Raw genomic sequence first — 25,969 nt, 5'->3', positions numbered from 1 at the left:
TAACTAAAATGTCAAGTCCTACTTATATTCAAGTCAGGTCAGCTGAACAAGTTGAATAACTTATAGATGATTACTTGTAGAGGATTAATTTTTACTAGATTATATATATATAATTATGGTGCCATGATATGAGCTTAAGTCTAAGGATCAGTGGTTATGGCACGTATATCGCCATGGATGTGTAGCTGGATATAATGTAGTTATGTGCCCTGGTAGGTCTAGGTACTCATGCCCATTATATGTGCGTTTTGCGTGATGCCTACTATTCAGGTTGAGTCAACCCTATAGTCTAGTGAGGTTCCTTTAGTGTGTATTTATATATATATATATATACGGACTACTAGTTATTGTTGGATTAACTAGAATGTACATGTATATCGGATCTCTACTTGGACTGTAGTAGAGTAGAACTTATTTGTGGGCCTGACCCACCCTCATTTTTCAGGTATACGTCTGGAGTAGGGATTGTTCGTGCTGAGCAGGAATCAGTCTACTTCATTCTTCCGATTCTACTTAGGAGATTTGTTTATGTTTCAATTTTCAGTTTGGTTTTTCTAGGGGTCCACATAGTATAGATTCCCGAGTTGTATATTTTGGAGGGTTAGTTGTATCAGAAGAGTTTATTATTTAATAGAAATTTATTCTGAGGTTTTATTATTAGATTATCATTTTAGTTTCTTTTTAACATTTTATTTATTCTTTTGTACTATGTATTCGTTTATTGCCAATTCGTTTTTGTATCGCCGGGTATTCGGGCGTGGGCCTGGCCAACCCGCATTCGGAAATCCGGAGGTATCACACTTTGTGTAGTGGAGATAGCGTCCAACAGATCGAAGAGACAAGGATCTCGCATTCTTTCAGGATACGACAAGGAACTAAAGCCACGAATTGCAAATTAAACATTAGATCTTGTTGAAAGGGGAAAAGGGTGTGCAACTTCTGCTCCTATGGCTGACGGAATTCCCACAACCATTACTGCCGAACAAGAAGTCCAACCTTACAAGATATAACAATAGGGGTTTGGTAAGGGGCTAGCGGGTCATTTTGGAGTAGAGAAGAAGGTGGTTCATTGCGTGAGATAGGTTCAGAACTGAGTTGTGTGTGAGAGATTTGACGATGACTCGAGCTCCGGTGCGGCAGAAGATGGAGTTTTCTGTTGCGAAAAATCAGTGTGTAAATATGCTTTCAAAAATCCAAAACCCATTACAGAGTTTGTGTGAAGTTGGCAGCCAATCTGGCCGCCGGAAATTGGACTGGTTTGCGGCCAATCCTTGGAAAAGGTTTCCTAAATCTTTGTACCCTTATACACCACTGATTTGATGTCCACCAAACGATTGGTGATTGAGAGAACGATTCACAATTCAAAAGGGTTGTGATGTCTTTTCTGTTTATGTGGTGAAGCCTTCCCCGAGTTTACTGTTTTCTTTTCTATTTTTAATCTGGTTTCTATAAATCTCAGAATTAGCAAGATTGATTGATGAATTGGAGGTTACAAAAATTTAGGAGAATAACATAACTTATTTTGGCCCTCCTCTTCTTGCGGTTGAACATGGTGGTGCATAGTGGGAAAGAAGAAATAGGAGGAGAGTAGGAAGAGAAGGGAAAACAGAGGGATTGAAAGTGCTGGTGGTTTGCCGGAATTTTCTTGACTTTGAGATAGAAATAGAACGCACAGACCTTGATAAAATCTTGGACCCAAGAGAAAACCCGTAAAAAGATCCGATTGATCTATGTTTAATTTTTAACATTTTTTTGACAAGTGTCAAGTTGTGAGTGATCCACATCCGTAGAAGCAATGAATTCCTGCTTATACGGCCTAAGAGCATCTCCAACGGTATGTTAAAATATCCTTTTGGGTAAAATATACACGGTCACCTATAATGTGTAAATTTTTTCCATCACCAGCAGTCTGTTAACCTACATTGCCACATCACCAATGTGTAAAAGGGTTGTGTAAAATACACAACTTTTTTATACGGCCAAATCAACATATTTCCTTTTTCATTCCTCTTTCCTATTCCATTAAAGAATCAATTATATATTAAGTAAGTTTGTAAAAGTTATGTGGGTCCTGGCATGTGTACGTGGGTCCTAGCATGACAAATGGTTGATTATTATTGGGAGATATATTTTTACACAAAAGGTATATACATAATCGTTGGAGTTAGAATTAAATAATTCAAAATTGTGTAAATCTATCATGACACATCTATCATGACACATCAGATTTACGCCAAAAAAAAAAAAAAAACAACTATACGCGACTCTTGAAGATGCTATAAGGCAAGCATTATTCTTCGTCATTTTCTACTCCATGACTGCATGAGAATACACAAATCTTGTAACATCTTTCCGTATTTTTCTCGAACTTCTGTTCTCTCTTGTAATTCACTCCCATACATACATTCATATAAATCTATACACACACCATTAAAAAAAAAAAAAAAAAAAAAAAAAAAAATTTAATTCTATACACGTACACATATTTCATCATGCAATTGTTAAATTACTTTTCCCTCTTTCTCGTGTCTCATCAGCACCGCCAAACATGACATCGACGGCTGTGAAGGTTCCGCCGGCGGCGAAGAAGGTGAAGCATGAAATGGAGATGCTCGGCGACGCAAGGGTCGATAACTACTACTGGTTTCGCGACTATTCTCGCTTACCTCCAAGCAGAGAACGCTTACACCGACTCCGTCATGGCTGGTATACAAAGATACATAAACATATATGTATATGTATATTGATGATTATCATGTATGTCAAATACACTATTGCATTACTTTTAATTTTGTTCCTCGTGAGAATTGGAATTATTATGTGTAGCTTCTCAAATCCCCTATATTTGTGAAGTATTGATAAACCTTAAGGGTGTGTTTGGTTCCATTAAATTGATAGCTTGGAATTGGGGGTCTCGATTTTGAATATGGTGTTCAATTTGTGTAATTAACTGGACCCAATTTGACAAGTATAATTCCAAAAGCGGAGTGAAATTTCATTCCAAATCCACTTGGAATTTATATTATAAATTTTATATATACAGAAATACATGCATATATATTTAAATAAATATCTTTATATATCTATATCTATATATTATATTAAAAAGTATATACCTTTTCTATTTTTATATACATTTTAATACCTTTTTTAAAAATTATTCCTAATATATTATCTTTTTTTAATAAAACACACAACCCTTTACCAATATGTTTGGATAGGAGGAAATTTTTCCTGGAACCAATAAGTGAAGATCTTTTTCTTGGGTGATGGGCCTAGTCAATTCACTAACTTTCAAATGTATATAGACTTGATATGATGTTTAGTTTGGGTTCTTTTGGATTAGCTGACATTACAATAAAGATGTTATGCATAAAAGATGGAGATCTCATGTGAAATGGGTTGGATGGAAGTGAAGGTTGGAATGTTAAAGAAAGAGTGAGAGATAAAGACAATGTCAAGGTCAACAAATACTTCTCAAGGTTAGGGCCATACATGAGGTCAATCCAAGCTTAAAGACGTTAAGATAAATTATAGTGTTTCTAAGGTTCTTTAAGTGGATGCTAAGTATGCTAGAAGTTTTCCTCATGCCTTAAGGTATATTTGACTCTGGTGAAGTAGTGCTTAGTTAAAAACAAAGTGATACTCATGCTGACATGGGCTTTAATAAAAAACATTCTAGTACCTACAATGGTCCAAATAAATGCTGACTGGCATTTTGATAGACAATATATGGGTGGCATTGCGGCTATATAGGTAACATTGCTTCACATAGGGTGGCAATGCAATGTCATGACAACATTGAAGCGGATTGGTATCCCCGACAAGCTTCAGCAGTGGTCCAAAATACCACTTCGTATGTAGGCAATATTATCTGAAAGTCATATGATGTCACTTTTGAAGTCAAATTGCTTGGTGTGAGCAGACCTTGAGAAGTGGGTGCCTCAGCAAACTTTGGATTCCAGTCTCCAAGCCAAGTACTCCTAGGATTCCAAAGTACCATGGCATGTTTCCGTATCTTAAGGTGAGTCGTGACAATAGCCTTGCAAAAGGTAATGACATGTTCATGTATCCTAAAGTGGACCATGATTATAGCCGTAACTAGGCTATAGAAGTCCCTTGAGTTTTGTTCCTAATCCAGGTAGTGCAGGAGGTGCATTAGCATTTGACCTTCACCCGAGGCTTTTTTGTATAAAAAAGATCTTTAAAGATTCTTGCAAAGCAGCACTAGATTATGAAGAGGCCCATCTATATCATGTTAATGTTAATGGGGGATACTTGGGGCCTATAATAGATCACGTACTTGTAGATAAGATGAAGCTTTATTTGTAATTAGACTTTCTAGATAATTTTACAGGATTGGCTACTTGAACCATTGAGTCTTGATGAGGGTTTTATGCTTGCTATAGGTAGCTTGTAATCGCTAGTAAAGTTGTGGAGAAAGCAAGGTCTTCCTGTATAGTGGAAGCAGTCGAACCCTGGGGTGCTGCACTTGAACGTGTTGGATAATGTAACTATGCCTTGTCACTAAGTTGAGATTGAAAGTGAGGTAATTGCTCTCACTGTGATTGTAGGTAACCACTTTTAAGGCGAAGATCATGAGATAAAAATTCTTACGGCTGGGATCGCCAAGTAATTACTCTAGAGGCAGACAAAGCAGAGTCTCCTTGAATCCCCTTCCAAATGAGCCTTAAAGTTATGACATGTCGATATTGTCCTCGTCTCTTGTCTTAGTGCCAAAAATGATGCTTGATACTTGCATATAATGTCATTGACTAACAAGGTGTTTACAAAGAAAGCTGCTATGATTTTGTGATATGTAAAGCTACAACTTCATCAATAAATATTCCCTTGTCAGATGTTAATAAAAGACATCAAGATAATAGATGATGTGGAGGTGAGACCATTAGTTTATAGATAAGAATCCCAAGCATTGATGTTGTGAATAGTATAGCAATATATAAGGCTATGTAGATGTCATCATCATAGTGTGTTAATAGCTTGAGTATATAATTTTATTTATTTATTTTCATTAGAACCTTGAATATTAGTTAGTGCTTGTTAGGTTTATCTTGTCCAAAGGCAAAATCAGAATTAAAGCTACATTCAAGGGCAAAAGGTGATTTCAAGCACAAGGGTGAAACGGTAAATTTGACACTTACATTATGCGCTTACCAATTAGGTTTCATGCATATTCACCAATCAGGATTTCATATATTTTATGATTTGATTCTTTAAAATTCTTTTTACTATGCATATTTGTGCTTTTGAAAACAACTAAAATTGAAAATCCCAAGTACAGCAGCGATCAATCAAACACTCTGCAATCGAAAGCTTTTCCAAAACATAGTTACCCTTTTACTTTAAATTTCTTAAAACCTTGAAGTTTTCAGGCACTATGTTATGTATGAAGACATCTAATGCTCAGAAAACCTAGACAGAGTGCATGCATCATATAACTACCACATACAGACTGGTGAGTAATCTTATAAAATGTTGATTATCTGAGCATGCAATGAGTTCAACAGAAAAGGAGCAATCCAACAGAGAACAGGTTGGACGACTTGTCCAGAGATCAAATTGCTTGTGGAGAAGATGATCCTGTGGGATGCAGGTGTTGTTCACAAAATTAACTGAAGGTCTGCAGAATCGAGTGGAGGGTTTGGTTTAGTATTGCTAGAAAATAACTAGGGGTTCTAGGGTTTAGGAACGGTTAACCAAGTTGTGCAAATCTCTCTCATATAGTATATTTAATATGGCTGAACTAGGTCCCATGGTTTTATCCCTTGGGGTTTCCACTTAGAAAATCTGTGTCCATTTTTCTTTTACTTTACAGCACTTTATATATTGATTGTTCATATGTTTGGGTGCATGATGGATTGGTAGATTGCTAACTGTTTTGGGAGTATAATTTTTGGATAATTGTTAGTTCAATTAAAATTCAAAAAGTAGTTAACTAGTTTTCAATACCTATTCATCTCCTTTCTAGGGTTCCAGTCCTATCCCCTCAGTGCATTATCAGACATATAGATGTAGAGAGTTGCTATGTCTGGATGGCTCTCAAGAATGGATTAAAGGTCTGAATAATAAGGGTAAAGTGAGAAAAACACTTCAATTGTTTAAAATTTGGGCAAATAACACCCCTAACCTTTATTTTGGATATATAAGTCCATTAAGTTTTAAAAAATGGTCAATAAGGGCTTAATTTGTATAATATGTCTGAAAATCACATTTAAGTAGTCATGTGTGTTGCGCATGCCTATATTAAGTAACAAATTCTCTAAATTGCCCTTTTGGTCTCCCTAAAATCCTCTTATATCATTTTACATATAAACACCATTTCCCTCTCTTTTGATTAGGCTACTTTGGTCATTTTACATTTATTTTGTTTTTCACCACCTTTTTTATTTATTTATTTATTTATTTTTTGTTGTTGTTGTCAAGTACATAAGGGCACTTTAGTCTTTTAATTGCTCTACTGACAACAGGCCCTTGTTCGCACCAAAAATAAAGATTAGGGACTTTTAAGAACCTATAGGGGTGTTTATCGCTCATGACCCCCCAATAATAATGTGATGCCAGTGGAGATTTTGAATTAGTCTCCATTGATTAAGTGGCGTTCTTTACTTGGACAGTGGTGTGGGGCAAGATCTTGATGCTCGACAATTTGAGGAGGTGAAGACAAATCCCAGTTAACTGGTGCTGTATGTGCAAGTGCAATGGAGTATCGTTGGATCATCTTCTTTTGCATTGTCCATTGGCATTGGACTGTTGGTGTCTTTTGTTAGGCATATTTGGGGTTTCGTGGGTAATGCCTAGATTTGCGAGAGGATTGATGGAAGCATGGAGAGGGTGCTATGTGGGAGGTCATGTTCGTGGGTTTTGGAGGATGGTGCCCTTATGTTTATGGTGGTGTTTGTGGAGGGAGCGGAATAATAGATCTTTTGAAGGAAAGGAATCCTCGATTGTTGTTCTTAAGTCAGCCTTTATTACATATTTGTGTTTCTAGGGTTCAGGTAGGCTTTGATCCTCCCTGGAGGAGATGATTGATTTTATTTCTTCCTTGGGACCATAGGATCCCTTTGTTGTTTCTGGGACGCGTTCCCCTTTTGAACGCTCTTTGAATGAATTGGTTTATTTATAAAAATAAATAAATAAATAAATAAAAATTACATGATCAATGCATCTAGTTGTTGGACTATATTGAGCCCTCTGCATAATATACGGTGGTTATAGAAATAGCACAATAAGATGCCATAATAATCCCAGAGGTACCCTTGCTTCTATATTTGGGTCCGAATGTTTCTTGCACAAAAGGAGTAAGATCATTAGTTTGTCACAAGAACATTTTCTAGGTATACGTATAAGATACTATGTATTGGTAATAAAAGATGGGTATAAAGTTCTCAACATGGCTAAGTTGCATGTACGATATAGAGGGGTAATAAACGTGGTATTACCTAATCCATGTCATAGAGAAGATAAGTATTAGGTGTTTGATGCATTTTAAAATTTTAAGCAAGATATACTGAATGGTAAAAAATGATATTCATATGTAATGATCATCATAAACTAAAATTTTAAGAAATAATTACTCGTGTTTGATTTATAGTCCCCTAAGATGTGATGGTACATGTTGTGATACACCTTGGCAACTCTTGAAAGATGAAAATATCGAGACTGAGCATGTGTGATATTACATTAGCCTAACACTTCTGATACAAAACAGTAGATATGAGCATGTGGATGTGGGCAATAAAAGTTAATTTAAAGAGATGTTGCATGGAAGCAGTAGAGTTAACAAATATTTGCAAAATAAGATGTGTAAAGTAAATAAATATCAATAGAATGATAGATTTGGGACATAGAGGCTTTTTAATGATATAAGGGGTCTCTAGTTGTGGTGACCAGTCTAGCGTGGTGTGCTTAATGAGGGTAAGATGAGAGGAACATCAAGTTAATTGTTGCACTCTGTTGGAAGTCAGGTACTGAGCATCAAAATTGAAAATTTTGAGGTTACTGAGCATAGATCGTGGGAGTTTGAAGCTCAGATTCTTGCACTTGTGCAGAGGTCTTTTTGGGTCACTACTGGTGATCTTTTTATGATGTGTTCAACCAAGGTAGTGGATGGCAATGTGGAGTATATATGCCATTTGTCATGTTGGGAGGTTAATATCCATTGTAAGGTTTTCAGCAATGATGATGTTGGAGAAAGTGGGAAATATTAGGTTGATAAGGTGAACTGTAGCATTTGAGCATCCCCTGGACACAAATCTTGGTGGGGCTGCTTTGGTTATTGTTCTCGTAGCATGCCATTGCATGTTAGTGGAACCTGTTAACATGCCCCCCAACAAAGTCATCTCCAAAATTCTGGATCTTTATCATAAACAGTGAGATGCTGGCTTTTACTTTGACCTAGAAGAATCTTTATGTAGAATTTGCTGATGAGGTTTCCTAATTAATAGATGAAGTCTAGCTCGAGTTTTCTGTACCACAATATGGTGTGGTCAGTGGAAAACTCATTTCAAGAAAGGGCTCAGCTTTTCTCTGAAGTGGGTGAGTTGTTTGATGAATTGGTCCATTTGGTTTAGAGGATTCATTCCCCTTTGCCACCAAATTTGTGAATTTCATATGGGCATAAGCCTTGAGATATGTCTTATCGACAATCTTTAAAGGGTAAGGAAAATGAACATCAAGTTTGTAGGTAAGAGTTTCCTGGGACCATTCTTGTTGCAGAACCTGGACCTCAATAAGAGTAACTATGGAGAATAGTGAATGTGTCAACGTGGTTATGTGACAGGTGACGCAATAGCGTTGCATGTTTGATGTTATGGGGACACTCTTTTGTTGCACATGTAGATTATTTCTGATGCTGGGAGGTAACTGGAGCAGTGCACTGCCTGATAGAGCCCTTTTGGGTGTCAAGAAGACCTTTTGCTGTTGCTCTATTTTGTCTATATACATTATCACTTGAGATTGCACTCTGGGATCTTAAGGTCTGTGCAACTGGGAGGGTTTTTGTAGTACTCAGTGGAGGTGGTGTTAATGTAATTGCCTTTTACGATGACACTGGTGAGGTCCGCCACAATGCAGACTACTTCTATTCACCATATTGTGAGGATGCACCCCTAATGGATTTGGCATTTAATGTGGGTTCTATTGATGAGTTGAAAACGGCATTATTACACATAATACAGTAGAGGTCTTAGGTGAAGTAGGTTGGGTGAAAATCATGAATAAATTGTGAAAAATAGAGTGATCCTGTTGACGTCACCACAAACACCTCAGGATAACGGCCTTGTCTGAGACTATAGTCCAAGCATCAAAGGTTAAGGTTTTGCATGGTGTTTTTAAGGTTCTTCAAGAGGGTTCTAAAATATGCCAGAATATACCCTTCTGGTCTTAAGGTATCTAGTCCATAATGAAGTGAAGGTATATTTATAACATGGTTGTTAACAAGGTGGTGCTTATGCTAATGTGGTAGTCTAAGGTAACGTTAATGCCTTACAGTGGCCCAATAAGCAGCACTGGGCTCTGCTGGGATGCGTTGGTAAGTTCTGTTGTTGTTGTAGTGAGTGGCAATGCAGTGTAAAGATTGCGATGCGCAACAAGCTTCCTTGTGATAAGGTAGACAGTTTTGATGTCATAGAGGGATATTCATCTAATGTCATGCTAGGGTTTTTTTAAAGTCGGATTAGACTACAAATTCCAAGATGTCATAGTAATGAATGCTGAACTATAGCCACCAAGCCAAGCATTGCTAGGATCACAGAGGACTGTGACATATTTTTATACCTCGAGCTGGGTGAAAAGACAATTGTGCACTGGTGTATGACATGGACTTATATCTCGATTTGGCCATGACAATAGCTGCAGAAGCTCTAAAGGCCCCCATCGAGTCCTGCTCCCAACTGAGTGTTTTTATACGAGATGTATTTGTAGAGAAGATGGCTTTGGAATAGTCTTAAGAGATGCTTATGGAGAAGGCAGTGAGACTTATATGTAAAGAAAAGGTCTTCACGATATATGTCGACTGGTGAAGCTTATTAGTACTGAAGAGATCCTTTTAATAATATCATGTACATACCTGTGGAGAAGACTAGGACCTTATGGGAGATCATATTCTAGTAGATAAGTTGGTGAGTGATGTCTTAGGCATGACTGTATGGATAATAATTGAGAACTCGGGTTGCCTATAGAGAGAGGAATTGTATGGATGGAGGAGTGTGTAGTGGAGCCTCAATGAAGGCTATAAGCTTGAAAGAATAATAAATCTGTAATAATTAATAAGTTGTAGATAAGGCGTGGCTCATCCTGCAGTTTGAGAGTCATGCCCCGCAATGGTGATGCCATATATGGTGGAAAGTGGTACTGTATCTTCTCACGAGGTGGATTTATAGCCCAAGATAGCTGCTGTCAAGGTGAAGATTGTGAAGTAAACACTCTAGAGTTGAGATAACACTTTGCTTGAAACCCTTGGCATGAAACGTAATATAATGAAATTGCGAATATCTGCCTCTCTGTCATCTTCATGGCAAAATTACGCACAATCAAAAAGATTGTTAACAAGGCAAACTATCATCCAAGTTAAACATGAATTTGGCTTGATTAAGTCCAGTTATGAAACTGAGTCACTTCTACCACTTTTAATTGAATATATGCAAAGATTTGATTGTTAAGTTTTCAAATTTAAATAAATTAAATCAGACTAATATTTGAATCTGATCAACTGAACTGTACATATAGTTTTTGATATTTTATTTTGTGTCTGTATGCACAATATCAATATAATTTTATAATAACATCAAATACTCATTTAATTTAGATTTACACTGTAGAAACATAAGATTTTATTCAAATTTGTATTAATTGGGTTTCAAAGTGAAATCAAATTCGATTTTATAATTAATTAAAATCGAAATCAGGCACGATTTTAAGATTTGTTGCATTTTGAACAGAATTAAGATTTTGTATATTTTAGCAGATATGATTTGGGATAAGTTGTATTTGTACTTGTTGTACAGTATTGTATGAGTTGTCACATGTGTACAATTAGTACTGTATGAGTTGTCACTTATCCCTCATTACCGTGTATAGAATTACCATGTATAGGGTTTACTTGTTCTCCTCTCACCTACTCCCGTAGCTTCTCCTATATAAACACCATTATTACCGTGTATAGAATTACCATGTATAGGGTTTACTTGTTCTCCGCTCACCTACTCCCGTAGCTTCTCCTATATAAACACCATTGTATTACTAACTCAATAATATATACATTTTCATATATTCTGTTTCCTTTTTCAACATGGTATCAGAGCGGAAATCGATCCCTCTTAAAATTTTTTTTTAGTCTTATTCAGACTTCGATCTTGATTCCATCTCGGCTTTCTCTCAATCTCTTCTCGGCGATCTCTCCTCGGTGATCTCAGTTCTCGTCTCGACAATGTCTCTCGGATCCCTCCTCGGCTCTCTCCTCGATAATTCCTCTCGGGTTCATCTCGGCTAGATCTTGTTTTTCTGATCACGGCTCACTCTCGCTACTATATCTCATTTGTTTGGCAGCTCTTGTGATGGATACTAAGGAATCCCATCTTCTTGGGTCAATCACCAGCACCAAACTAGTAAATCATGAGCGTGCAAATCAGCCCTCCTCCACCGCTACTATCATTACTTCAGGTAATACATGTCTCCATGCTTTATCTTCTACACCTTGGATCGTTGATTCAGGGGCATCCGATCACAGGACAGGTAACCCATCTCTTATTTCTCATGTTTTCTCACAATCGGTTGTTACCATAGCGAATGGTGCCAAATCACCTATTCATGGAATTGGTACATTCCGCACTTCGGGTCTCATTTTTTCATCGGTTTTATATATTCCTCAATTTTCATTCAATTTATTGTCAGTTCATAAAATCATATCAGATTTAAATTGCTCAATTACTTTTTCTCCTTCCTGTTGTGTCTTTCAGGATCTCAAGATGAAGAAGACGATCGGTGGGGGTTTTGAGAAGGATGGTCTTTCCTACTTTCAGCCAACTACTGCTCCGATAGCTCTACATTCCACCTCCTCTTCAACTTACCAGTGGCATTGCCGCCTTGGACATCCCTCTTCAAATAGTCTTCGAGCCTAGGTCCCTTCTTTAGTTGATTTTTCTAAGTTTAATTGTACTACTTGCGAGCGAACTTAGTAAACATTGTCAGGCTACTTTTAAGTCTCGTTTTTTTTTATTTATTTATTTTTTTTTTTTTTGATAAGTAATAATCGATTGAAAAGGGGAACGTGTCCCTTATACAAAAGCGCAACCGGGATTTAAGGACTCAAGGAGTCCAATAGATTAACTAAGTCATTGGGAGAGGAGCAAGAACTCCTCTTCACGTAACTAAAGATATTCTAGTAGCAAATAATATGAATTTTCAGCGTTACCATGGACGACTATTTCCCTTCGAACATTCTGCTATTCATCTCCTTCCAAATGCACTATCAAACACAATGTTGAATTGTCCTCCAATAGTCACGCACGCTGCTTCTCACGCAGCATCCCCTCCATGCGTTAATCAGACCCTTAGAAGATCGAGGCATTACCCACAGCATACCAAATAAGCCAAATATAAGGTTCCAATAGTCGTACGCCACGAGGCAATGCAGGAGGATATGATCTATAGATTCACCATCTCATTTGCAAAGGCATCACCAATTAATAATATTATTGGCTCTCTTCCTCAAGTTGTCAAGCGTCAAAATCTTGCCCCATACGGTAGTCTAAACAAAGAATGCCACTCTAAGTGGAGCCTTAGAGCGTCATATGGTCTTCCATGGAAAATCAAGGCCAACGAAGCTGGAGAGGCATAGAAACATGGACCGGACATTGAATCTACCATGGGTAGAGGGAACGCACAGAAGATTATCGCTACCTTTGCTAACTGCCTCTTGTTGATACAACATATCCAGAAGAACACATACCTTGTCCATCTCCTAATCCAGAAAAGAACGCCTAAAACGCATGTTCCACGTAATCCCACTGCTATCAAGCCGATAACAGTCAGTTACATAGGCTGTCTATCGGCGGCAATACTATATAATCTGGGAAAGGTGCAAGATAACGGCTGGTCACCACACCATAATCCCTCCCAAAATCGAATAAATCTACCATCACGAACTTTGAATCTGATATGGAAAGAGAAGACATCCCAGTCCTTTCGAATGAATTTCCACAAACCAACTCCTCTTGTAGTAGAGACTGGACGAGTAGACCAGCCGCCACTCTCCTCTCCAAAACGACATGAAACAATCCTTCTCCAAGGGCGATGCCTTTCCCTGCCAAATCTCCATAACCATTTGCCCAAGAGAGCTTGATTAAAGGGAACCAACCTCCGGATACCTAGACTACCCCGACTTCATAGGCTTGCAAACTTGCCCCCACCTAACGAGATGATAGTTAAACTCCTCGCCCTTTCCGCCCCAGAGGAAATCCCTTTGGAACTTTTCAATCCTTTCGGTAACAGAGCATGGGATTTGGAACACAAATAAGAAATAAGTAGGAAGGCTTGAGAGAGTGCTCTTTATGAGAGTTACTTTCCCCCCCTTCGACAGATATTGCTTCTTCCTCCCTGCCAATCTCTTCATGTACCTATCGATCACAGGATCCTAACTCCCCACCCTTCTAGAGGAGACCCCAAAGGCAAACCCAAATAAGGGATAGGGAAAGAGCTCACCGCACACCTAAGAACTACGGCTATGGAGGAAATATCCTGAACATCCCCAACTGGGACAAGCACGCTCTTGGCTACATTAACCTTCAGCCTAGAAATCGCCTGAAAACATACCAAAATGCACCTCAAATATAAGTTGTGACACGTCAGCATCATAAAATACCAAGGTATCATCTGCGAATAGTAAATGAGAAATCTCCATCTGATGAGCTAGATCTCTGCCCACTTTAAAGCCCTTGATAAGACCGAGAACCTCTGCCCTCTTCATAAGTCTGCTCAAGCCCTCTATGACGATGAGAAAAAGGAAAGACGACAAGGGATCACCTTTTCTCAAACCCCGAGAACACTTGAAGAAACCAGCAGGAGATCCATTCACAAGAACAGAGAACTTTACGGACGAAAGACATGTCTGTATCCATTTCCTCCATCTACTTTCAAACCCCATTCTTTGAAGTAAGTACAATAGGAAATTCCAATTAATATGATTATAGGCTTTTTTAATGTCAAGTTTGCATAAAACTCCAAGGACACCACTTATCAACCTAGAGTCCATACATCCCTTATCCTAAGAGCAAGAACCTTGGCAATGAGCTTGTAAATGTAGCCCACTAAGCTAATTGGTCTAAAGTCTTTAATATCAAAAGCGCTACCCTTCTTAGGGATGAGGCCAATGAAAGAGGCATTTAATGACTTCTTGAAGATGCCATGAGAATGAAACTCCTGGAAGGTACCCATCACCTCGTTTCTCACCACCTCACAACTTTCCATCAGAAACGGCATAGTTAACCCATCTGGGTCTGGAGCTTTGTCACCATTGCAACTCAATAAAGCCTTAAGCACTTCCCTTTCGGAGAAAGGGACCTCAAGACCATCGCTATCCAACTCAGAAATAGCATCAAAATGAAGGCCGTCAAGCCTTTGTCTCCATCCTAACGGCTTGGTGTAAAGCTTCTGGTAAAAGGAAACGATCCCACTGCGCACCTCTTCCTCCCTCCACAACTCCAGACCATCCTCCCGAATTCGCCCTATGTGATTACTCCTTCTGTGGGCATTAGCAAGCCTATGGGAAATTTTTGTATTATATCTCCCTTTTGAGCCATAAGGCTCGAGATTTCTGGCGCCACAAGATCTCCTCCATACTAGCAATCTCAGCAAGAACCACTTAGCAGGAAGCTCTCCTAGAGCGTAGAGACTCCATATCCCGCCTCTTCAAGACGATTAATTTCATAAAAATTAGCAAGGACTCTATTCTTCCTCCATTTAAGATTTCTGAACACCTCCTTAGTCCACCTCTTAAGCTCGATTTTGAGAGCCCTTAGCTTCCTAGCTAACACAAAGCTGGAACAACCTGTAACTGTTGCCTCCTCCCACCAAGACCAGACTTTCCCTTGGAAGTCTTCCACTCGCAGCCACATATTCTTAAATCGAAATGGGGAACACCGAGATCTCAAACCCCACAGTCCAGAACCAGAGGAAAATGATAAGAGGTAACCCTTACTAAAACCGCCAAAACCGCCTAAACAGCGTCCGAGAATTTCTCTTCCCACTCCCTAGAGATCAAGAACCTATCCAGCCTTGATAAAGTAACCGGGTTTCTGCCATTAGACCAAGTGAAGGCTGCCCCTTCCATTGGCAAATCAATGAGAAAATGTTCATCAATAAAATCAGAAAACGGAGTCATGTCCGAAGACCATCTTCCCCCTGTGGACCTCTCTAATGGAGACCTAACAGAGTTAAAATCCCCACTTAGGCACCAAGGAAGAAACCACAGTCCCTGTACATAGCAAAGCTCCTCCCAAAAGAGAGGTCTATCACTCTTAATAACCGGTTCGTAGACCACAGAGAAAACCCATCTGAAGTTGTCCTCCTCCATCTTGAACACGCAGGACGCAGAGAACCTCCCCATCCAAACGTCTATCCTTGACAACCATCTGCGATCCCATATAACTAAAATTCCGCCAGAGGTACCTGAAGCATTTAGGGTCTCCCATTCCATAAACCTTCCTCCCCAAAGACTCCTAACAACCCCATCAGAAATAGAGGCCATCTTGGTTTCTTGCAAACAGACAACTTGGGCTCCCCACTTCCTTAAAGCTACCTTCACCACCCTCCTTTTGTCCGGATCGTTGAGACCACGAACATTCCAAGTAATGATTCGTAGCTTCATTAAGAACTAGATAAGATTATCTCTCCTTTTCCCCTCCTTCCACTCATACTTCTAGTCCTTCCCCTCTCCCTCACCGCCCCTTTCTTCCTTTCATAGTTGAGATAAGATTCTTGACCTCCTGCTCCCCTTTCCAAGATGATAAAGATGTCTTATTAATAACCTCTTTCGTACCCTACATGTTCACTGTGACCGCTCTTCCTTCCACAATTCCATGAAGAATGGACAATCTATTTCCATGACGAATCAAATGAGATCCCCGATTTGAAAATCTAGGGCTTCTATCATTCAGCAAAACAAGGGCAGAGGGAAGAGGCGCTGAAGAAAAATCAGTACGACAGCACTTATTGTGTCGATAGGTCTTCTCTTCCGCGTTGAAACCGGCCGCACATGCACTGATCTACATCTATCTCATCTTCTCCAACAAAGACCACTGTCTGCTTGCAGAGGAGCCGTAAATGTTACGTTGTTGGGAGAGGAAATCATGATTTGAATGGCCTTCACTAGACCTTAACAAGACCTTTAGGCTGGGCTTATCATTTGGAAAAGAAATGGATAAGCGTTTGTTGGTCCACCTCAGAACCTTCCTTTTTAACTCATTGGGAGCCTAAGGCCCGTAACAAAGACAACATCCCATGGCCATGGGCTTATCACGCTCAAGACTCAGATCAGGCCAATTAGTAGCTACCATCATTGCGTTAGAGACACCTGTATGACCATGTGCCTAGCCACGTCGATAGCCTCCAAGATTATGATCAGATCGAGGAAAGGCTGAGAAGGAAGGAAAGGAGGCGTTACGTGTATTTCTCGTGGAACTCCTTCCCTTACTCGCATACGGCGCGTTAAAGCACACGCGTCACTGTCCTTGAGGGCCAAGATGAATCTGAAATTGCCGTGAACAGCGACCTCTTCCGGATCTCGTTTCATTGGATATAAGGGGGGGCACCATCGATTGTGCCGTAAGAAGACTTCGGAAGGATAGATGGTGAAGATTCCTCCGTTAAAGCGACCTTAAAGGCCACTCTTTAATCTTCGACGAAGACAAACTCCTGTATCACACCTCTGTCAGAAAAGTAGATAATAACTCTCTCACTTCCCGCCATGTCGTCCGCCTCCAGACCTCTGAAACCACTGCACATATCTCCTATGGCTTCGAATAGCTTATGACGCCAAAGATGGAAGGGTAGGCCATACATTACCACCCTTCTTGTTCTGTCTCCTACTCTCACAGCCAAACATCCTACCACAAAATACCAAACATAAATTGATAGACTAGCGTCACCCCAATTCGTCTTCCTTGAAACCAAAACCCTTTGTGCCTCTTCCTCCGATGGTAGTCGGAACAGAAAAAGGCCGTTAGGCAGGGATGAAACCACCACCCCACACGATATCTTCCAATTCTTCGTCGCCCATGACTCAATCCTCTCGATACTTCCCATGTCTCCATTAAAGCGTCAGACTAGGCAAGACCTCAAAGCAGATTTATGACTCGTAGTACTTTGATGATCAACCCTGAACACCCTGCCCTTGCCAATTGAGAAGCTTTTAATCTCGCCATTGAGATTGAGGCGTGGAAGTTTCGCCACATCAAGATAGGACCGGAGCATATTACGTACGAGTCGTAGGCTGGAATCTCTCAAGAAAGGAGCTGTAGGCTGGAATAAGCTTCTCTGATATGCAATCGCAAAGCTTTTGACGGAGGTTCAAGCTCAGTACCACCCATCTTAAGTCTTGTTTTGATAAAAAAAAGTTTAAAACCTTTTGAGTTAGTACATTCGGATGTTTGGGGACCAGCTCAGTCCCCTCGTGCATGGTTTGATAAGTTCAGTAAAGCAGTGGTAGCTCATGGTATGACCAGAAGCCAAACTGGCCATTCTCTCTTTTTTAACAAAACGAAATGTGGTATTGTGATTCTTGTGGTGTATGTAGATGATATCGTTATCACCGGCAGTTACAAAGATGGGATACAATTTCTAATCTATCACTTGAGTTCTAGCTTCCTTACTAAGGATTTGGACAAACTTCGGTATTTTCTAGGAATTGAGGTGGCTCGGTTGAAGCAAAGCATTAGTCTTTCTCAGCGGAAGTATACTCTTGATCTCTTACAGGATACTGGATATCTTGGTTCGAAATCTGTAGCTACACCCATGGAGACTAATGTAAAACTTAAGGTGGATGATGGTGACCCACTGGATGATCCAGAGATGTATCGGAGACTTGTAGGTAAACTTATTTACCTCACAATCACTCATCCAGACATATCTTATGCAGTTAGTGTTATGAGCCAGTTCATGACCAGTCCTCGGGTACCTCACATGGACGCATTTGTTCGCATCTTGAAGTATCTTAAGGGTGCTCTGGGAAGTGGTCTGCTTTATCGATCTTCTGGACATCTTCGGATGGAGGGATACACAGATGCAGATTTGACCGGTTCTCATCTGATCGACGGTCCACCTGCACCTTCATAGGAGGAAATCTAGTTACTTGGAGGAGTAAGAAACAGTCAGTTGTGGCTCGTTTCAGTGCTGAAGCAGAGTATCGTGCCATGGCACACACTGTCTGTGAACTTACTTTGTTGAAAAAAACTCTTTACAGGAATTTGGGATTTTAGTCCAGTACCCAATTCCTCTCCATTGTGACAATCAGACAGCTAGTCATATTGCTAGCAATCCCAGTCTACCATGAGAGGACTAAACACATTGAAGTAGATTGCCATTTCATTCGATCTAAAGTTGACTCGAATGAGATTGTTACACCTTTTGTTCCTTCTGGTAGACAGCTGGCAGACATCTTCACTAAGGCGCTTCCCAAGAACTTTATTGATTCCATATGTAGCAAGCTGGGAGTTATTGATATTTACTCTCCAGCTTGAGTGGGAGTGTTGTACAGAATTGTATGAGTTGTCACACGTGTCTAGTTAGTATTGTATGAGTTGTCACCTACCCCTCATTATTATGTATAGAATTACCATGTATAGGGTTTACTTGTTCTCCGTTCACCTTCTCCCGTAGCTTCTTCTATATAAACACCATTGTATTATTGTATTCTAATTCAATAACATATATGTTTTCATATATTCTCTCTCTTTCTACAATACTATTTCTGATCTTTTTATTTCCCCTAATTTTCGTTCATTCATTGTCATCATCATTATCATGCCTTTTTCCCATTCTTTTCTATGATTCTATCATATGCCATTTCGCTTACTAGGTTTAATTACTTAAAATCATGTCTTATTACTTCATTATGTGATTGTTTTTGTCAATCTCTGTCTTTTACCTTTTATATAAATCATGTCCATACTAATCAAAAAAAAAAATATAAATCATGTCCATACTACCTAATCTACTTTTTCATTTTTCTCACTAATAGGTGTCACTCCTATTGATTATTAACCTTATCTCTTATAGTCACTCCTAACACCCATCTTAGCATTTGCATTTCCATCACACGAATGCGTTTTTTTGGTATCTTTTTTAACGGCCAACACTCTGCTCCATACAAGCTATAGCTGGTCTAGTGACTCTCCTACAATTTTTTATTTTTTATGTGTAAAAATCCATCTATAATGTGAGAAGAGTTTTACCTCATTCCTTATTGTTGCTGCAGAATGGTGCGACCCTCGTAAGGAAGATTTTTACTTCTATATGAAGTCATATTGTCCTGTTGATAATGTGAGAACCTAACAACAGCATCTTTGTATGTCATTTTTGTAGTTCTCTACAAACCAGACTGACCAACACTTGGCACTAATCCCTGTTGGTAATTATATATGTTATTCAATTCTGAATATGCTTTTAGTGATTTCTGAACTGAAATCTTGCACTTTTTGACGCAGATTAAGGCAGTAAATTGTCCACTGATCCTTGTTACGGCTGGTTTACATGGTAAGCGAAAACAAAACTTTTGAGCTGCTATTTGTGTTCTTCATTAGTAGTACCAATTGCTCACTATAAGAGTGTAGGCGGGTACAGAGAGAAGTTCACTGATCATCTTTACTTGGTCTGTAAATAAATTTTAACTTGAACAACGTGAAGGGAGGACTTGCACCTTAGGATTTAATATTTCAGAATACACCAAGTCTCTAACGAGACCTAGCGGGTGGTGAAAATGTCTTTCATAATTTTTTGAAAGGATATTTCTTTTAAATCTTTTAACTAACTATAACTGAATTTTGAAATCTATAATATGATTAAAGGTAAATTACATTGACCTCCCCTAGGGTTTTGCCAAATTACACATGATTAGAGCGGTTAGGGTTTATTACCTTGACCTCCCAAATATTTGGTGCTTGTGCTCAATGACCACCCTCCTGTTAATTGCCTTCTCATTTGACATGAAATGATGAAAATACCATTAGCACATTGACAAAATTGCCCTTGACACGATTGGTATGCTGATGCACAATAAAATTTTCAAATGCAAATGAAATCAATTTTTATGTCAAACTTTATATTATTAAATTTGCAAAATTATAGTTTCAATTTTTTACAAATAAAAATTCAATCTAAATTTTAGTTTCTTATTAATTACAAATATAAAAATTCAATTTATTTAAGTTATAATAGCGATTATATTTAATTATTACAACTTAAAACATTTATGTGCATATATACTATTTATTTGCTTACAACTAAAAAATCAAGTGAATAATAGATTGATAATTATTGTTTAAATTGATTAGTTTGGACAAATTGCATTCTAATTTTAGATTAGGGTTTTGGGAAAAAAGGGCAAAAGCCAACACCTCCATAACCACCTCAACGCACCACCACTTCACCCCATAACCACCGCCAACCACCATCATCCTTATTAAGCCCAACACCACCACCAACAAACCACTCTTCCAGCAATAGTAAGAGTTAAATGGAAGAAAATAACACCATGAGGTTATGAAAGGCCAAAACAAACAAGAGACAACCATTGGACATACCATAATACCAAACCCCTCCATGAACGGGCTTTGACGTGTCAGTTATAGGCATAGTGATAGCCATGAAAACAACTTTCAATGAAGCATTTTCTCTGTTTTTGGGCTCAGCTAAAATTGAACGATGTGAATGTAATGTGAAAATAACATGAAATGGGTTTGGATATTTTAGTTTGATGGACCATTTTGAAATTTTTTCCTCAAAAGCAAGGAAATTAAGAAGTAAATGACAGCGGTGAAGGGTGAGGACTGAGAAAAAGAGTGAATGATGGTGGAGGGAGGTGTTAATGTAGGAGGTAGAATCGAAAAAGGATAGATGTGATCATGGCAGTGGTGGGGGTGGATGTTGCTTTTCAATAGACCCATAAATGGGTTTCAACGAGAAGAGGAGAGCAACACAGAGTTACCTTCTCTTCTCTGCAATCTGATTTTACCGATAAATGGCGATGAAGTAGAGCACGTGAATGCCAAGAACAAGCTGCCATTGGAGGTCCTTAAAAGCTTGGGACATATCCAGGCTTTCTGTTGAGGACTATATAGAGAGTATGAAAGGGTTTGTGTTGAGGCCATATAGAGAGAGAGTGATTGGGATGGAATTTAGGGTTTGGATGTGGTTGGCAAGTGTTGGGTTTCTGGCATGAGAAGAAGCAGAGAACCAAGATGAGGTTAGAGAGAGAGGGAGGGAAGGTAGCGGTGGTTAAGTAGTGGTGGTGGCAGCGGCGGCAAGTATACAAAACTACAAACAGGTGGAATGGGGAGCCAATTTAGTGTTTGTGCTTCAATATATTTCATATTAAAATATTGATGGTAAATTTGACATTTTGCATGATAAGTTAACGTTCGGTAGAGTTTAACATCCATGGGGGAGGTCAGAGTAATAAATCCCAAACGCTCTAGTCATGAGTAATTTGACAAAACCTCAAGGGACATCAGTGTAAGTTACCCTATGATTAAGTATGCAACAATAAATAACAGAAATGTAAATAAACGTAACTCACACACAAACACCAAAATTTACATGGAAAACACCATAAAGGGAAAACTACAACTCCTAAGATCTGGCAAATTGAATCTGCTATAAAATTGGTAATACAAACCTAGTGAAGGGTGCTGTATAGGCGGGAGGTGGGAGGGTGCAGGGATGGATGAGATGGTGTGGGTGGGCTCACTGAGGGGACTGTTTAAGGTCAGGGCGTTCTATCATTTGCTGTTGGTGATCCCAGGTTTTTCCTTCCCTTGGAAAGCGATTTGGAGGTCGATAGCTCCCTTGAAGGTGGCCTTCTTTGCTTGGTGTGCAGCTCACGGTAGCATTCTCACCCTTGACAATCTTAGAAGGAGACAACAGATCGTGGTTAATTGGTGTTGTATGTGCAACAGTGCAAGAAGACAGAGTAATCAGTGAATCATCTCCTTATTCACTTGCCAGTGGCAAGGGATGTTTGGTCTGTGTTTTTGGTTGCTTTTGGCATGTTTTGGGTGTTTCCTAGAACCACGGTGGATTTGATTGAGGCTTGGAAAGAGTGTCTAGTGGAGAGAGGAGCCAAGGTTCTTTGGAGGGCCACTCCCCTTTGTCTTTAGTGGGATTTGTGGCATGAGAGAAATAGGAGACATTTTGAGGGCAAGTAGACACCTATTTGGTCTCTCAAATACACTATTGCATACTTTATTCTTTTGGGTTAACGGGAGGAACTGTAAATCTTTGGGGGATCTTTTGGATTTTGTGGATGGTTTAAAGCTTTAGTTGCTGCCTTTGGCATTTTGTGTATTCCTTTGGGAGCGCTCCCCTCTTGAGTGCCCTTCTATGAGATTTTTACTTATCAAAAAAAAAAAAAAAAAAAAAACCTAGTCTCAGATTCTAAATACATTAAATCAGCTAGTTACCTCTGATCCACTTCTATGCCATGTATTCTACCTCGAAATCTGTTGTCAATCCACGGATGTGTTCTTAACTCAATGCACTTCTTTTGTGATTGATCTTCTCTACTAGCTGTCCAACTTCTTGTTCTTTGTTTGTGTGATTTCCATTCTGATCTCCTTTTCTCTCTCCAAATTTGTTGAATCAACACTTACCAGTGCTGGGCACCATCTAATGCAATATGCTTAGATGATGTAAAGAAAAGGAGAAAGAATAAAAAGGCTGCTTTAATTACCTATACACTTGTATATTGTTTTGGGCCTCTTAGGGCATTTATATAGGATTTATAACAGAGGGAACTGGGGTTCAAGAGTGTTTAAACAGAGAAGGAAAGTCAGATTCTGTAGGGTTTGATTGATCCACCTGTTGGTTTGACATATCAAACTCCCATAGAGTGGGCTGACTCGGTCAATTAATTGAACACCGTAATTTTTTGGACTGAATTTCAATTTTTGAAACTGCTTATAAGCATGTAATGCATCCTCAGTGCTCAAAATAAAACCTTAATTTGGTAATTTTCATATACCTATATGTTGTTGCAATCAAATAGTTCCAATTACTGCTAAAGTCAATGTTATTCAATTCAACCAATATTTTTCCTGAAGATTTGCTTGGTGGAATTCATTGGACAGTGGATGTCGCCAATGTTACCTGCACAAAGGATAGATTGGAGGATGGAGTATATTGTTCTCACATATGATGCAAATTTCTTCTTTTATTATTCAGTCTGATCTCTTCTGCATTACTCCAGATCCACGAGTTCTGTACTCAGAACCTGCGAAGTATATGGCGAAATTGAGAGACATGAAGACTGATGATAATGTACTATTGTTCAAGTGTGAACTCGGTTCTGGGCATTTTTCAAAGTCAGGAAGGTAAAAATCGCTACTTTTTGTTAAAATTTTACCTAGAGTTATTAGCCTTTTCTCGTCCTTCATTAGTGTTTTGAAGTTATTTAATAAGAGTGCAGTGATCACGGATGTAGAAGGTAATTGAAAACCTAAATCTCATTGATAAATATTCAGGCAGGACTGGCATCTTGAGTCGAGTAATTAGGTGGAACAGAATGAAGAGGGAAAAGAAAACTGTTATACAATTCTATCATCTCATACATCTTTTAGTTTAGAAATGGTTCTGTTCTTAGGGTTATTGCCTGGCACATTGGTGAAAGCTCAATTTTTTAGAATGCACGTTTGAGATTCAGGACAACACTTTTGTATGTATTATGTCAAAGGTTTAAAAATTAGTAAACATCACACAATGTAAACATGTAATAGTTAGTTCTATACGCAGTACATTCCTCACATTGATCCCTATTGTTGGGACCATACTGGGTAGTGGCCCTTCTATATGTTATGTTCTCTTTTCTGATAAAGTAACCAATGTTGAGTATGTGGGATCTATAATTCTATATATGTGTTTAATCAAATAGAAGAAAGCCTCCAGATGGAATTTGTAGTGGAGCTATTTTACAAATCACAATTTTGCCTACTACTTATGAGGCAGTTGAGATAACAGGTTGCTTTTTGGCTCATAGTGCTAACAGTAATATATGCATTTCCTTTTTGATCACTTCGGTGAGTTAAAAAAGAAAGAAAAAAAAGGTCGTTAAAGACAAGTGGACAACCATGTTAGTTGGATTTTTGGTGGTGAATGAACGAGCTGAATCCACGAATGGATTAAAACTATTCTTTGTTTGTCTACGACCATTTCACATTCTATGAACGGATAAAAATGGCAAAAAGATCTGTATATCATGTTTGCAGTTCAATACATAGTTCACTATTAGGTACGCCTGTTCCATATCATGTTGCAGACAGATAAAAGCCGAAAAAGGACTATATTACGAGCATCTTCTAGTATATATTCTATGAATCCTGTCTTTTTTTTTTTGGTTGGTTGCAGGTATGAGAAGCTCCAAGATGAGGCCTTCACCTATGCTTTCATAATGATGGCTTTCATATGTTTGCTGCTACACCTACTACCAACAGGCCAGTGGTACCTGGCCCCTATTTTCAAAGGGAGGTCAGGTGTTCGAGTCTCAGTAGAGGCATATGTGTGTGAGTACCAACAAAGAAAAAAAATAAATAAATAAATAAAATTGTTTGCTGCTACTCAAGTTAACCTCTGTGGAAACTCTATTAGCCACAACGTCTAATGAAGTAGGTTTTGGCCCAAATCTTTTGTCATAGACAGAAATAGCATTCAGAGGGAGGGAGGAATATGTCAATGGAGAAGGAAAAGGGAAAGGAAATATATATTGGATCGTGATGCAAAGATCATGAAACAGCTCTTCGAAACCGTATCTGGGTACATTGGTGGTGGAGCAAATAAATGATTTTGAACTCCTCTTTTTTTTTTTTTTTTTTGTCTATTCTAATATTATGAAGTGGGCTTAATCTTATATGTGGGCTTAATCAGGACAGTAGTAGGCCATTTTGTTCAAATGGGTTTAAGTATGCTGCTAAGTTGAATTGATTGGTTTGTTTTAAATCTAGTATGAATGCTGAGAGTTGAGCATTCTTGTAAGGGACATCTGTGTTTATTCTATCAATTGGAATTTTCTTTCTCCTGTTGTATCTCATCTCAACTTTATTTTGGGATGTGGGAGTTATGTTTCGTGGGGTAGGAGGGAAGATGAGGAAAGGAAAGAAGAGAGGAGGGACGGAACAAGGTTCATCGTTTGGTAGGATGGAGAGCTGGTGGGAAGAAAAGGTCCAGGCCCAAAATTTTACTTCCATCCATAAGTGCAAGGAATATGAGAGTTTCCTTCCATCCATGAGTGCAAGGAATATGAGAGAAAAATAAAGATTTTTTTTTTTTTTTTTCCTTCTTCCAGGAGGTAAGAAAGATTAGAAGTTAGATTAATAGGTACAAAGAGTTGAAGCCTAGCACTCTCAAAATTCACTGAAAGCACTAACCATCGAGCTATTGAGGCATCTGCAAAGTGTTGATAAATTTGAAAAGATATTCTTACTCTCATTTTAATGTTTTAAATTATGTATTTAAGTTTATATTTGTATATATTTAATTCGATCAAAACAATAATAAGAATGAACACCTTCTCTTTCCTAATGCTTTGTTTGGTAGAAAAGAAGGAAGAGGTGTGGAGAGAAAATAGAAAGGATGGAACAAAATTCCTTTCTTTGGCAAAGATGATACAAGGAAAGAAAGAAAAATAGGAAGGATGACTCAACTTTCCTTAACAATGGCAATTTTCTCCGACTCGGTGGGTTTTCACCCA

The 25,969-nt window shown here is 38.7% G+C and overlaps 1 protein-coding gene across 2 annotated transcripts; it reads left to right on the top strand.

Annotated features, from left to right (window-relative positions):
* The first annotated feature begins 2,241 nt into the window (after positions 1 to 2,241).
* LOC132303111 (uncharacterized) lies at positions 2,242 to 25,674 on the top strand. Of its 2 annotated transcripts, none has more exons than XM_059800196.1 (5): positions 2,242 to 2,706; positions 19,490 to 19,554; positions 19,719 to 19,767; positions 23,477 to 23,600; positions 24,631 to 25,674. In XM_059800196.1, the coding sequence occupies exons 1-5, from the start codon at positions 2,598 to 2,600 to the stop codon at positions 24,818 to 24,820; spliced, it is 537 nt and encodes a 178-aa protein (XP_059656179.1). In that variant the 5' UTR covers positions 2,242 to 2,597; the 3' UTR covers positions 24,821 to 25,674. The 2 variants fall into 2 exon arrangements, with proteins under 2 accessions (XP_059656179.1, XP_059656181.1); XM_059800198.1 differs by lacking the exon at positions 24,631 to 25,674 and adding an exon at positions 23,751 to 24,624.
* The last annotated feature ends 295 nt before the right edge of the window (positions 25,675 to 25,969 follow it).

The sequence above is a fragment of the Cornus florida genome, unplaced genomic scaffold (genome assembly GCF_030987335.1).
Source record: "Cornus florida cultivar Cherokee Brave unplaced genomic scaffold, ASM3098733v1 CherokeeBrave_3.0.0_Hap2_Chr04, whole genome shotgun sequence".
NCBI lineage: Eukaryota > Viridiplantae > Streptophyta > Magnoliopsida > Cornales > Cornaceae > Cornus > Cornus florida.
The sequence above is the reverse complement of the archived record's forward strand: the minus strand, read 5'-3'. Positions and strand labels throughout refer to the sequence as shown.